General features: G+C 38.7%; 2 protein-coding genes across 2 annotated transcripts; one reads left to right on the plus strand and one right to left on the minus strand.

Moving 5' to 3' along the window:
• Nucleotides 1-3,021: 3,021 nt before the first annotated feature.
• Nucleotides 3,022-5,340, minus strand: LOC112203535 (protein FAR1-RELATED SEQUENCE 5-like). The gene is made up of 3 exons (XM_024344494.1): nt 3,532-5,340; nt 3,174-3,298; nt 3,022-3,079 (listed from the first exon to the last, which is right to left on the minus strand). Exons 1-3 carry the CDS (start codon nt 5,338-5,340, stop codon nt 3,022-3,024), a joined length of 1,992 nt encoding a protein of 663 aa, XP_024200262.1.
• Nucleotides 5,341-9,609: 4,269 nt separating this feature from the next.
• Nucleotides 9,610-10,800, plus strand: LOC112165838 (ethylene-responsive transcription factor 4). Its single transcript, XM_024302520.2, has one exon. It carries the CDS (start codon nt 9,713-9,715, stop codon nt 10,463-10,465), a length of 753 nt encoding a protein of 250 aa, XP_024158288.1. The 5' UTR covers nt 9,610-9,712; the 3' UTR covers nt 10,466-10,800.
• Nucleotides 10,801-14,918: the final 4,118 nt, after the last annotated feature.

Genomic DNA, 14,918 nt, shown 5'->3' on the forward strand with positions numbered 1-14,918 from the left:
TTAGGTTGTAAATTAGCTTAAGGTCAAAAAAAAACTCGTAGACTCCAAATATATTAAACCACCACCCGTAAATAATCATTTTCTTTAGCAGTGGCCAGTGGGTATATAACATAAACATGCCGCGAAATTTAACAGAAATCTGAAACCCTTCTTGAATGGACTTCAATTTTAACGCCCCATCAAGATAGACTTTATTAGTTTTTCAAATGACATTCACTATCAACAGGCCCGCTCACCTGCGGGACGAAAATAAAGGGACAAAACGGGACAAAACCATCTCAGCCGTTGAATCTTAATTCAGTTGATCAAACGGACAAAACGGCAAACCATTAAAACAAATATTTTTTTAACCTATTATCCAATCCCGTTTAGTCTCAACCAAGACTCTACGTTCAGTCTTGGGTTCTTCCTCCTCCCTTGTCTCCACGTTCAGTCTTGAGTTCTTCCTCCTCCCTCGCCTCCCATATACCATTCTTGATTCATCCTCATCCTCATCATCATAAGATTGGCCTATCTTGAAGGTATTTTTCTTAGATTTTACTCTCTCTCGATTTTAGGGTTTTTTTTTTTTTTAAATTTTTTCTCTTCAATTTGGGTGAATCATGGAGCCATCGTATTTTGTTTGATGATTTCATTTCTGGTGTTCTGATTTGATTGTCGAAATTTTGGTATTCTTTTGCAAGTATTGATCTTGCTGGGATATAGAGTTGGTCAAAAGAAATTGAAAAAAGGTCAATACTTTTTGTCCTGACTTTTTGTCCATGGAATGGATTGAATCATTGAATAGGAAGCCTCATTGACCCAAAAAGGTCAATACCTTTTGTCTTGGTTTCATTGTCTTAATTTTGGTTGTTCGTGTGGAAGTATTGATTTGTGGTTGCAAATGGAAATTGGTTTAGTTTTCGGATTTGAATTCCTGCTCAAAATTCGATTGACTGGAGTTGGTCAAAAGAAATTGAAAAAAAATCAATACTTTTTTGTCCATGGAATGGATTGAATCATTGAATAGGAATTAGTCAGTCAGTCAATGTTGGTCAAAATTCAATTGACTGGAGTTGATCAAAAGTCAAAATCTTTGAGTCATGCACACACCTAAGGTGTATCACAGTTGTCAGTCAATGTTATGTAGGCACCCTCAAAGAGTAATTAGTATGGATTCTTCAAAAGAATATGGTGATGCTCCCTCTGGTTTGGAGATATAGTCCCCAGTTACCATCATCATGAAATCTTTTGCTGCAACAGAGGTTGGTTAGGCTGTTGATAGGTTGAAGCAGTGGGAAGAAAGGATCTAATAAGATTTTTTTTCCAAATTAGTGAAGATATTTTTTTTTTTCTCTGGACTAAATCAGCAAGAGAAAGTTTCATAGTTAAATCTCTTCTGGACTTTGTAAATATGTCAACTGCTTCTTCTCACATTTTCAACTGGTTGGTGTGACCTCAAGCCACTAGTTAAAGGAAAAACAAATAATGTGGTATTGGAAGCTAGTTCATTCTACATTTATACCATGTGAATTGCAAACCAAAAAACTCAAGTTCTAGGAATCTGAAAGTTAGAGCGAGGAGAGAAATACTATTTGCTTCGTTTGAGTATGGTTTTAATCTCTCACTTTATGTGGTCCTTCTTGTTTTCTATATTTGTGGGATGTATACTAGTTACAATTTTTTCATCATGGTCCACGCTATTTTTGTTTCCATTGGATGATTTTTATTTGACTAATTTCATTTTTGTTTATGTAGGTCAGGGTACAGTTCTTGTCTGCTGAAGGCAAAACCCTTGCCAGTTTGAGCCATCCATGCATGTTATATTTTAAAAGTGAGCCATCCGTGCATAATACAATCCTGGCGCTGGTATTCGCGAAATATACGATGCATCCATGACCCTTGAATCAGAACTTCCCCTGTTTAAAAGGATTATATGGAACTGGAGGAGAACTTTATTTGTTTGCTGTAAAAGTTGGAGAGATACTGATTCAACCAGTTAGAGCATCTCCAATGGCTTTTTCTTTTGGTTTGGGTCAAATTTGAACTTGACATATGACATGGCAAATTTGATATAACAATATTTTGACATCCTTTAAGCTCCAATGGCTATGTCAAATTTGAATATTACTTTAATATATAAAATTCTATTTACATTGTTTTTCCTTCTTCTTTTTTTAATCTTGTAAATCAATTGAGATGCAATTGAGAGATGCAATTGAGATTATGAGACATTTGATTCCCAACAGACATTTGTCTCAGTTATAGTTACTTGGTCAGTGACATGGTCAGTTACGTGACCAGTTACAGTTACTTGGTCAGTTACATGACCAGTTACAGTTACTTGGTCAGTGACATGGTCAGTTACATGACCAGTTATAGTGACATGGTCAGTTACATGGCTAGTTACAGTTACTTGGTCAGTGACATGGTCAGTTACTTGGTCAGTGACATGGTCAGTTACTTGGTCAGTTACATGGTCAGTTACGTGACCAGTTACATGACTAGTTACAGTTACTTGGTCAGTGACTTGGTCAGTGACATGGTCAGTTACATGGTCAGTTACGTGACCAGCTACATGACCAGTTATAGTGACTTGGTTAGTGACATGGTCAGTTACAGTTACTTGGTCAATGACATGGTCAGTTACTTGGTCAGTGACATGGTCAGTTACGTGACCAGTTACTTGGTCAGTGACATGGGCAGTTACTTGGTCAGTGACATGGTCAGTTACGTGACCAGTTACTTGGTCAGTGACATGGGCAGTTACTTGGTCAGTGACATGGTCAGTTACTTAGTCAGTGACATGGTCAGTTACGTGACCAGTTACAGTTTCTTGGTCAGTGACATGTAACAGACATCCCAATTCACAATCACAAGTTATAATCATAATGCAAAAGAATATACACAAGTTCTGGGCAATGGATGAATGAAAAAACATTCATTGAATGACAACCCAACTGATGCATATTACAATCCATTACATATAAAAAAACTTGTGATTATGCTGAAACAAAACAGAAGAAAGATCAACTTCATCCTTTACATGCTAAGTGGTGCTTCATTTGATTGCTCAGTGGGGTTGATTTGTATGCTTGACCTGCTCATATACAATATCAATGATACATTAATAAGCATGAAATAGATCACATCAAGAAATAAAAGCAAGTGTTAGTAGTAAATAAAGTTATTACCCATTAGCATTGTGCTTCTCACATGTTTTTATGTTGTGCCCAGTTTTACCACATTTTCCACAGTTTCTCTGCCTATTCATTGCAATTTCTTTGGATGACTTCAACCTCTTCCCACTTCCTTTTGCCTTTGATTGAGATGGTTCTTCAATGAGTATTTCCTGAGGTATTCTTTTTTTTTTGTGGATGGAAGTTCCTCAACACCCAGATTTGAGAGAAGTTCTTTAATACCAAGGCGAAGGGAATGGAGTTCGTCTGTGAAATATTTTGTTGTTTCTTGTGAAAGAGACGCCTCATCAATTACACCTTGTGAAAGTTGAGATAATTGAATATATCTCATCATCAATGACTTATCACCCACATCTTTCACTTCGACACCATCATCATCCCAAACTCTTCCAACTTTTGCATTTTTTGTCCACCTATCCAAGATGTATTCAATTGGCAAATGTACCATATTCATACTTCGAAAAAAGAAAATGATATGCCTACATGCAATTCCTTCAACCTCAAAGCCTCCACAACTACACTTGGCAAAACCAGAAACTTTGTCATGAACTATTTGTCGCAATTTCCAGCTTTGTTCATCATCTGCAGCCCTTAAAACATTATACACGCATTCATTTTCATCTTCCTTCAAAGTTTCACATTTCAAGTAAGCAGTACTCTTGACAACCTCATCTTGGAATCTCAAAAATATTTCTTTTGTGTACACCTCACGCATTTGCTTTTCTATGGGATAGTAAGTCCTTGTCTTTGGAATTTCATTACTATCAACATGATCATGAATCAGTTCTTCATGCCTTTGTTGTCTAAGTCCCCTTTTAATCCTTGTAGCAAAATCCAATAAAGAATTGTTCACCGAAACAAATGATTTGAAGAATGAATGGTTACTCTCAACTCTTTGACTACTTTGCATACCCGCATGAAAGATGTGATTGCAAAATGCAGGGACCCATTTACTTCGTAGTTCATACATTGTGTTCAACCACGCATGATTTTCTTGACTACTTTGTTGCACAGCATTCTTCCAACTAGCTTCAAATTCTTCTTTAGTCTTGGAGTTATATACACTGGCTTTGAAGAGTCCATAATAACTTTGAGCAATCACAGGACCAAGCTTATCTCGAAATTTAAACATGATATGCCAAAGACAAAAACGGTGGACTGTAAGTGGAAGAACTTGAGCAATGGCTTTTGCAATTGCTGGATCTTGATCAGTAATTATAACTTTCGGTGGACCACTAGGCATAGCTTTCAACCATTGTTCCAGTAACCAAATAAAAGACTCAGTTTTCTCATCACTTAGAAGTCCACAACCAAATACAATTGTTTGGCCATGATGGTTGACGCCAGTGATTGGAGCAAAGATCATGCGATATTTGTTTGTGTTGTACGTGGTATCAAACACAACAACATCGTTAAAAAAATAATATGCTTTTTTTGAGGTAGGATCAGCCCAAAAGCAACGATTCATCCTATTTTCTTCATCTCGGTCAACTTCAAAATAAAAAGACGGCTTCTTTTCCTTTTCTGACTCTAAGAACTCAAGTAGCATAGTTGCATCATGTCCCTTCACTTCTTCCCTTGAATCTCTTTCAAAGTTTCTCAAATCTCTGGGAATACATCCAACATTCTGTATACCACCTGCCACAGTCTCCATTATTTTGAATTGCTGACTTGTTCGAACATTAACACTACTTAGCTTTTCCATAAGACACTTTTTTGCCTTTGTAAGCTTGCGGTGTGATGGTAATAAATGTACTCTTTTGGGGGTTGTAAGTTCATGTGTATGAGCCTCCTCGAAGTCACTTACACACCAATTTTTGCTTGCCTTGTTAAAGACGATGTTCAACCTTGCCTTACAACCCATACGCTTTATTCCGCACCTCCTTTCTTCCATGGTCGATGAATGTTGCCGTCTTGAGTTCTCATAAGTCTCATCTGTTTTTCCTTCCTTGGAACATAAAAATTGTTTCCAAGTAATCTCTCCAGTCACCTTACTTCTCTTAGTTGAACCCATTCTCACACTAAAACCAATAGTCTTTGCATATATCTCATTGTAAAAGTAATAGGCCTCCTCTATTGATTCGAATTCTTGACCAAGCTGAAGTTTTGGTTCATCTACAACAGCATTCTCATTTGTCTCTTGTAACGATGGTTCACCCATCATAAAGCTATAGCATTATATTACAAACACCCTGTACAAACACAGTTATAATTAGAATTTCACCATAACAGAGTCAAAGATATAACACTAATAAAAAAGAAGTTAAAAACTAAACACAATTTCAATTCAAGCATTTTACTTATATTATAATTGAGCTCTTCATGTATGGAATTGCATTTTGACGACAAAATTGTGTGAAGCCATGAGCTCCTCATTAAACAAATCTATGTTGACCGTTTGAGATTTTAGTGCTCTGAATTAACATATTGCCCTACTTGAAAAAGAATTTTAAGAAAAAGAAAGAAAAAAAAGCAGAAACTTTGACCGTGAGATAGAGAATGAAATCAAAATTAAGACAATGAAACCAAGACAAAAAGTATTGACCTTTTTGGGTCAATGAGGCTTCCTATTCAATGATTCAATCCATTCCATGGACAAAAAGTCAGGACAAAAAGTATTGACCTTTTTTCAATTTCTTTTGACCAACTCTATATCCCAGCAAAATCAATACTTGCAAAAGAATACCAAAATTTCGACAATCAAATCAGAACACCAGAAATGAAATCATCAAACAAAATACGATGGCTCCATGATTCACCCAAACTGAAGAGAAAAAATTAAAAAAAAAAAAACCCTAAAATCGAGAGAGAGTAAAATCTAAGAAAAATACCTTCAAGATAGGTCAATCTTATGATGATGAGGATGAGGATGAATCAAGAATGGTATATGGGAGGCGAGGGAGGAGGAAGAACTCAAGACTGAACGTGGAGACAAGGGAGGAGGAAGAACCCAAGACTGAACGTAGAGTCTTGGTTGAGACTAAACGGGATTGGATAATAGGTTAAAAAAAAAAAATTTTTAATGGTTTGCCGTTTTGTCCGTTTGATCAACTGAATTAAGATTCAACGGCTGGGATGGTTTTGCCCCGTTTTGTCCCTTTATTTTCGTCCCGCAGGTGAGCGGGCCTGCACTATCAATACACATCTAAATTTAGGGGATCACCACGTAACGCATGGTACCTCCAAACCTAAAAAAAGAGGCTCATGCATTCCAACTACACCGAACCACCCCCATCACGGCATCATCACAGACTAGCCCTTTTCTTTGGCGGTGCTTATATAACATAACATAACATAAAATGATAAAAACACTGGGATGCATTTAGTAGAAAGCTAGTGTTGGAGGACACGTGGTCTGATCCAAATGAAGGTGAGAGGAAGACCGTCGGATCTGTGGAGCTGACCGTTTCAAAAGGCAAAAGGGGGAACAGAGGATTTTCAAGGACACACTGACACAATTACAGCGATCCTTATCACGCGGCGAGGAGCTGGGCCACGCCGACAATCCTATTCGCTAAGCCCATAAAAGTTTAACAATTAAAAATTAAAATTAATTAAATGCCGCCACGGAGGGTGTTCCGTCTTCTCAACAAAAGTAGCAAGGCGACAACAGCGCCCTCATAACCGCCGTTAGATGACGCCGCCCTTCGGTCCAAGTCACGCCGCGTGGCGACAAGGCGACGCGCCAGCTTGGAACGCCGCGCATTTATCCACGTGGGACCCGCCGACCCCAGGGAGGGGAGTTTGAATCGGGTGTGAGTGAGTGAGTGAGTGAATGATGATACTAAATAGTGGGGCGTGGGGAGTGTATCCGGTCAAAGGCCTTGTTCACCGAGCCGAATGAGGAAAGTTTGAACTTTCTGTGTGTTGGCATATTGGGCGCATGGGCACGTGTGGCGCGTGAGTTTCACGCTCCTTCCCGTGCTGTGACTTGCCATCTCGACGTTTCTGATGCTGAGGCTTCACGAAACAGATACTGCAACAACGAAGTTTACCTTCATTAAGTCGGGCCAGATGATCAATCAATTGCTTTAACCCAAAATGTATGTCTAGAACTGGCAAAAAACATATCTTCTTGTGAGCCTTTTAAGAGAATTAGCTTGAAACTTTTTGATGTTTTCCAAACTAGTATCAATCTTTCCCATTTATACTTTTCATCTAGGGGAGTGATTAAAGTTGTTAACATGCGAAGCAATCCTACGATCAAATCCGACTATGCCACATAAAGAGCTAGAAGATAGGCCAACGGCCACCAGGGCCGATGAACTTCAGCTAGAAAAAATTTTATGAGGGAGGCTTGTGAATGTGCATTTTGCGAATATATTGAAAAATCTTCCACTTATATTTTTTATTTATTAAAAAATAAAGTGTAATGAATGAATTGCAAGCATTGTTATATGAACGAACTGGGAGTATTGATACATTGAAACTAGTGTCATATTTTGCCGAAAATCCTACTAAAGGAGCCATCAGAGCAACTCCAACAATTTCCCTATATTTTGATTTTTCTCTATGTTAGGAAAAAAATAAGCCTCTTTTGCTCCAGCAAATTCCCTATAACTATTCCTATTTTAGGGAAAGTGAGGAAAGAGAAAATTAAATTTCCTAAATTTATAGCAATCTCTAAGAATTATGAAAATTTTAGAGACGGTTGTAAAATATGGAATCTGTTGGAGTTTGAGAAGAAAAAGAGGCTAAAGGTTTGACTTTTGTTTATCTATAATACAGAAATTATAGAGAAACTGTTGGAGTTGCTCTCACACTTTTAGTTGTCACTATACATTTAATAATAATATATGCTGATTTGATGCTATCTTTGATTGTTGTATGTTATAAACTCTTTTCCACATAAAAGGCAAAATAATTATTATTTCTCAAAACAAAATCTACTTTATCTCAAAGGAAAAAAAAAAAAATTGATATAGGTATCTGGGCAGAACAGAAAGCAAGATTTGTTATTAATTAATTAGGTTGATTTTTGGATTGGTGACAACAAATTACTTGTCTCAATCATCTTATAGAATGCGCACCGATTGTGACTTGTGGGGAAATGAATGCTATCATCCATTAAATTTCATCTGTTTCCTTTTCTGATGCATGTCAAAGCAATACAGCACTCAGAGCAAAAACTGAAAAAGATGCATAGTTGAGTAGTTGGAAAGTAACCCGACAATCGTTTCCATCTCATCCATTAGCACACCTTCATTCAAGTCAATAATTTACCCGGCCCTATGTAACAATACCCATTTCTTGAATGCAAAAGTAAATGTCAAAGCAAATTACTTACATCTTTGCAGTAAACTGAATTCCAAACCAAATTTAACCCTACCAATGAAGTAAACAGAATGAATAGGACGTTACATAATCAAAGGATATGGACTCTCTAATGCAAGAGATGTATGATAAGAAGAATCATAAATGATAAAAGAATAAACATAAACCCATCTTCTTCTTTACATTAGGGCATCTTCAATTATCGAAAGTCATTTATGGTGCTAAAATTATTCTTGTCTCTCATGTAGTAGTACTAAAGACTGTAGGTGTACGTCGCTTTATTTCATAACGCGACCAATAAATAAAAATATGCAAATGCTGAAACCGTAAATTGAAAACAATAAAATCAGGGTCGAAATTTTTGGTGCCATTTCACATAAAATAAAATAAAAAAACCAAGTCCTCCTATCCACAGCAGTCGTCCCACTGCCAAAAATCAAACCAAAAATGTTCTCTAAATACGTCATGTATCAAATCTATGTGTGAAGCCAAACTTGAAAACCCCACAATCTTACCTATAAATTTCTGACCCCAAAATCACCAGCCCCAGCCATACCACAGTTCGGAGCAACCCAAACGACAAACCACTAATCCGATCAATCTCACAAATAAAGACCACTATAACAACTATCTATAGTCTTACATTTTTCACTTCAATACATCCTTGCACATTTCATTACATAAGAAACAAAATTTCAATCAAACTTGAATGTCGGATTAATTTTTTTGCGGCGTAAAACAATACATGTGTACCATAAAAAACAAGACTTCCGCCGAAAAATGTTGTCATCATGTTTTGATCTCATACTCGTCAACAGTGAATATTTACCCATTAGGAAAGTAGGTGCTGTCCAATATGGCAATTGGTCCAGTCAAACAGAAATTACATAAACGGTAATAATCATTAACTCTAGTGCAGAAAATACAACTGAGAGTGTTAATAATTTCAGAAGCGTAAGGGGGGTTGGTTAGAAGGCTAAAAATAGAAAGGAAAAGATTTCCACTTGGCACGAGACGAGTGGAACCCAGAAGTAACCGAGGTGGTTCGTGCAAGAGAAGCCACATTAGGATAGATTGCGCTCTCGCCACAACACACAGGCGCCCAAAAGGGAGCGTAGCTTTAACACTCGCCCTTTGCTATAAATCCAACCTCCACTGCCTCGCTTCTTCCCTCACCAAGCCTCACAGGCTCTTTCTCCTTCTCTCTCTCCCTCTCTCTCTATTGCGTCTACAATCACTATCAAACAAAAACCAACCTCATGGCTCCGAAAACGGCAGCAAAATCCGGCTCCGGGACCCAGAACCCGAAGCCGAACTCGCTCGAGATCCGTTATCGGGGCGTCAGGAAGAGGCCTTGGGGTCGCTACGCTGCCGAGATCAGGGATCCTGGCAAGAAGACGAGGGTCTGGCTCGGCACGTTCGATACGGCTGAGGAGGCGGCGCGTGCGTACGACAAGGCGGCGCGGGAGTACCGTGGAGCTAAGGCTAAGACCAACTTCCCAACGCCGGCCGAGCTTCACGCGAACACAAACAACCGCGGCAACAATAACAGCGGCGGCAGACAGAACCATCATTCCCCGCCCGCGGCTCAGGCGCGCAGCCCCAGCCAGACCAGCACCGTGGACTCCTCGTCCCCGCCGGCGCAGGCCCCTCCGGCCCTGGACCTCACCCTCGCAGCGCCCCGTTTCGCGGGGGCCAACGCGGGCTACTTCACCGCCGCGAGTGCCTACCACGCGCTCCCCCTCGGGCGACCCATCTTTTTCTTCGACGCGTTCGCCAGGACCGACAACGTGGTGACGACGACGACGACGGGTCTCCATCGCCCCCTCGCCGCCCGCGAAATGGGCAAACTGGACAAAAGCGTCAAGGCAGCCGCCTCTCCGTCCGGCGGTTCCCTCTCCGGCCTCAGCGACTCGGACTCCTCCACCGTCGTGGATTTCGCTCACTCCCCCGCCAAGAAAGGACCGCTCGATCTCGACCTCAACCTCCCCCCTCCACCGGAGAAAGCCTGAATCCGCCGCCGCCGGAAACTCTGTCCGCCTCCACATTTTTCCTTCCGTTCTTTAATTAGAAAAGCAAAAAAAGCCAACCTCTTAGAGCGAGAAAGGCAAAGCTCAAAGCTGACATGTAATCATGAGTTTTGCATTAGCCTATGTTGTTTATTAACTGCAGCTTATGTATATAGACAAAACTAGAAAACCCAAAACCGCAGCTGTTTTTGTTCTTCCCCAACACAGCGAGAGATCCCGATCTGGGTTTTCTCGACGTTGTTTAGTACTCTCCTGGTTGGTGGTGTATGTTCAAAAATCGTCAATGAAATCAAAAAAGATTTCCGTTTCTGTATCAATATTATCTGTGTTTCCTTTCATGCAGACAACAAAAACGAACATATAAACACAAAAGTTTTTTTCCTTTTTTTTTTTTGTTAATTTTCTCCGGCATATAAACACAAGCACAGCCTTAATCCCTCTCGGAGTTACAGCTATATACGACCAAGATGCAAAAGACATGTCGCCGGCAATTTTTCCCCGACTGTTTCAGTTAAAAATCTGCACACGTCACTGGTGGGACATGGGACCCACACAACACTAGTCGGTATTATTTATTTAAGTTTTTATTCTTGAAAAAGAAAAAGAAAATGTGAAGGCACGGAGCGGCATCATGATTAGGAAGCATGGAGGCTATTCTCGCTTTTTGTCTCTACCCGCGGAGCGGTTGCGCCTCGTGATTTGTGTGGAGGATCTGGAGCCAAATCGAGATCGGACGGTGGTGGTTTGGGGAGAGCGGGGTGGATCCGTGAGGACTCGTTCCAGCGTTGTAGTTCTCCTTGGTTTAATCTTTTTTCTTTTTTTTTTCTTTTGGTTTTTATTAAAAGGCGGCACCGACGGCGAAACCGCTGGGTATTTTAAGAGGACCGAATCAAGAAGAGATGGGGTCCACCAGGTGGGCCCCAGACGGACCGTGTTGACGAGGTACATGTCGGGATTCCGGATGTCGTCACGTGCACCCTACTCTCTCACCCTCCCGTAATTACTAATTCTGTTCGGTTTTTATTTATGGGATTTGCCCCCAAATCCAGTCCTATTTTTCTTCGTATTATTTCACCTACAAGGTCCCTATTTTGAATTTCTTATTTTAAGCTAATATTCTATTTTAATTGTTGGGTACATAAATCTTTTTTTTGTTGTTGTGGAGAGAGAGAGAGAGAGGGTGTGTGTGTGCACACATACATAAAGTACATCTAATTTCAATCCCGAATGTGAGCGGTTGTAAGTTTTATTGTTTTATTACACATTTCAATATAGAAGAAAATGAAAATATTATGTAATCATTTGTTCATAATGCAAAACATAGGTAACTGTGGTAACACAATTTTTGTTTAGATATTATGCTCGTGTACTTTGAGAAGAACATGTGAAATGTGACATATTAATAAAAATTTCACTTTAATCATAGCTTCCATCATCTTTCAAGGAATTTTTACTTATTACGCTAATTCGTCTTCTATTCTAGCAGCTAGGGGAATAAACCAACCACAACTCTTTTTGTTTCAAACAAATTATCCCAATATAATTATTCTATTCTCCATTCAATAAATATGATTAGCGAGAGCATTTTGATGCTTCTATCTTTGTATGTTTGCTTGTAACTACATATCTCAAGTTGTAAAAGATCTATAATTTAGCGCAAATTTCATTTTATCTTCTTGATCTTATACCTTAAATTACTGTGTCCATGTACTTCTAATTTCATCACGAATGTCTATATAGTTACCAATTTCAATCAATCTTATTTAATCCTTAATTTCTTTTGCCATATTGTGTAATATATTTAAAATTCTTGTCACTTATGATATAATTAATGCATCCCAAGTTAATAAATTATTATCGTATGAGGGAGCCTATTAGCACCACATTTTCAATTTACAAAATATTTGATGAAAAAGCTAATGAATGGATAACATTGATTAAATTATAGAGCACAAGGGTGCATGTGATGAAATTAGAAGTACATGGACACTGGTTTAATGTATAAAGATCAAGAAGGTAAAATAAAATTTGCTCTATAATTTATTCAACTCTAGTTTAATATGTTGATATATTGTTTGTGGTAACTCTTATACTTGAGTTAGAGGGAAAAAAAAAAAAAAAAACAACAACAACAACACTGGCAATTTGTGTGCCACAATTCCCCACAAAAGAGAAGAATAAATTCACAAATCAAATACCATAGTAGCCGAATGAAGAAAAAAGTAGTAGCTAGTTATGATCATATCCTGTCTATTCAACACATGTCATATTAAATTTATATGTTGTTTTCATCTTTGTCCTACTCTCTGTAACTGTAAACCTAATTTGCAAAGGTAAACCTTTGATTGATGCTCAGCTTGTCATACTATCATCGTTTTGCTAATTGTTATTTAGCTTTCAATGCATTGAGATGACAACATATGACTCTTGTTCGATTCTATTAGAAACTTCCACTCTTTAAGAAGTTCAGTTCATCGCACTACTTTGTCGTTGTGGTACATAATTAATTATTATCTTTCGAAGCTATAAAGGTGACCACATATAATAACTAATAGATTTTTTTGTAGAAAATTTTTACTTTTTTGAAAGTTTGACTCATCACACTAATTTATCGTTAAACTAATTAACTATTGGTTATTAACTTTCAAAGTCAGGGAGGCAACAATATACGACAAACATTCTCTTATATCAATTTTACATTTTTCATTTCACTAACTACTGTCTCATAATTTAGAGGTCAGTGAAGGGAAAATATACAACATTATACTAATATATTTTGGAAGTTTAGTTATCATATTAATTTGTCATTGCACAAATTGTTGTTTTTTAAATTTGAGATCAGTGAATCAAAAATATACTACGAAACATCTATTGTAAAATATTATATTAATAAAGAATGGGGTCGGATTAAGTCGACAATAACAATAAATCAGAAGATAATGGATTCAGAAGTCGAAGACCATATTAACAAGTTATGCTAACATCATGTCCATTCAACAATAGTAAATAGTTGTAATAATGTGTTTTTGTACCGTAAACACTAATTTGAAATATTTTACTTTTGGGAGAACTTTAGAATAATTTGTTCTTTTGTAATAAATTTTTCAAGATCAAGGAAGCAATGACAAATAACAATATCTATTTTATGTTGAATTAAATGTAAATTTTTCTATATCGATCTACTTCCGTCTGATAATCATAAATTATTATTCTGAGTATTTTGTACCTAACTCTAACTCGTCAAGATAATTTGTCGCTCTGCTATAGGTTCTCCTCGAGCATTAGAAGCATATAGTTATTTAATCTAGTGTCTTTAGTCTTCAGTCTTGAACGGGAGAAAGCAGAGTATAAAATTAGAGCCCTCTTAATCTAGTTGGCCTTACTGTTTTAGCTGGATAATTGAGTGATTTGCCGGCTAAAACCCGCCGTCTTAAGCAGCATATTTTATTCTCTTCTAAAATCTTATTCGTATCTTTTAGGTAGTTTTCAAAAAATAATAATTATTAAAATAACAGAAAGTGTAAAGACCGCAAAGACTATGGGAGTGACACCCCGAAAGCAGACTACTACTATTATAATGACAATTCCAATTCTACCCCTCCCATAGTCCCATAATATTATCCTAATAATTAATAAAGAGGGACAATCAGCAGAGCCCACGTGTGAAACCAAGGCTCTTGTAGCGCGGCGGCTGCCTTACTAGGGCAGTGGGCCCCACCGTCTCGTTCGTGTCGTCTGGAATCGGCAAAAGTCCGCACCCCATGCAGGCTCTGCGTGACTCTGACACCCTGACCAATCAGCTGCCGCCACGAGTGACGTGTTCACGTGGCCCGCGAGCCGTACGGACAGTCGGGGCGGGGGGCATGCCGACGGGTGTGAGTGTGGTGACGTGTCTGACAGCGACGGCAGCCTCAGTTAAAGCTTGCGCGTGTCGGGCGGTGGAGGGGGGGGGAGGAGAGAGAGGAAGGTTTGCGTGGAGGGCAAGAGGAGTGGGGCCCACGTGAGGATGTAAAACCCGGAGAGCGTTGTGGGCTGCCGCGTGGTGGCGCGTTCGAGGAAAAGGACTAAACTGCCGAAACGTTAAAGGATATGATAAAAAAAAAATTGAGGGGTGGGGCCGGGGACCGAAAAGGAAGAATAAAAATTTGCGTTGTTCAGGGTTTGGGCGGCTGCTTTTGGTTGTTGGGCTGTCAGGTTTAAACGGGGAACGGATATGGGCTCTGTTTGGCTGGTTGTTAGGAATCTTAATCCAATTTCATTAATTCCTAATTAGTGCTTAGTAGTCTTGGACTAGATTTGCGAAGAGAATATACTGGACATGGGTTAGCACCCGTTTTTTTCATGACCGGTCAAAACTGTTCACACTTTTTACTGTTCATTTCACTGTTCACACTTTTTACTGTTCATTTTTATTGATTGTTTTATTGTTTGTACT

Source organism: Rosa chinensis, chromosome 5 (genome assembly GCF_002994745.2).
Source record: "Rosa chinensis cultivar Old Blush chromosome 5, RchiOBHm-V2, whole genome shotgun sequence".
NCBI lineage: Eukaryota > Viridiplantae > Streptophyta > Magnoliopsida > Rosales > Rosaceae > Rosa > Rosa chinensis.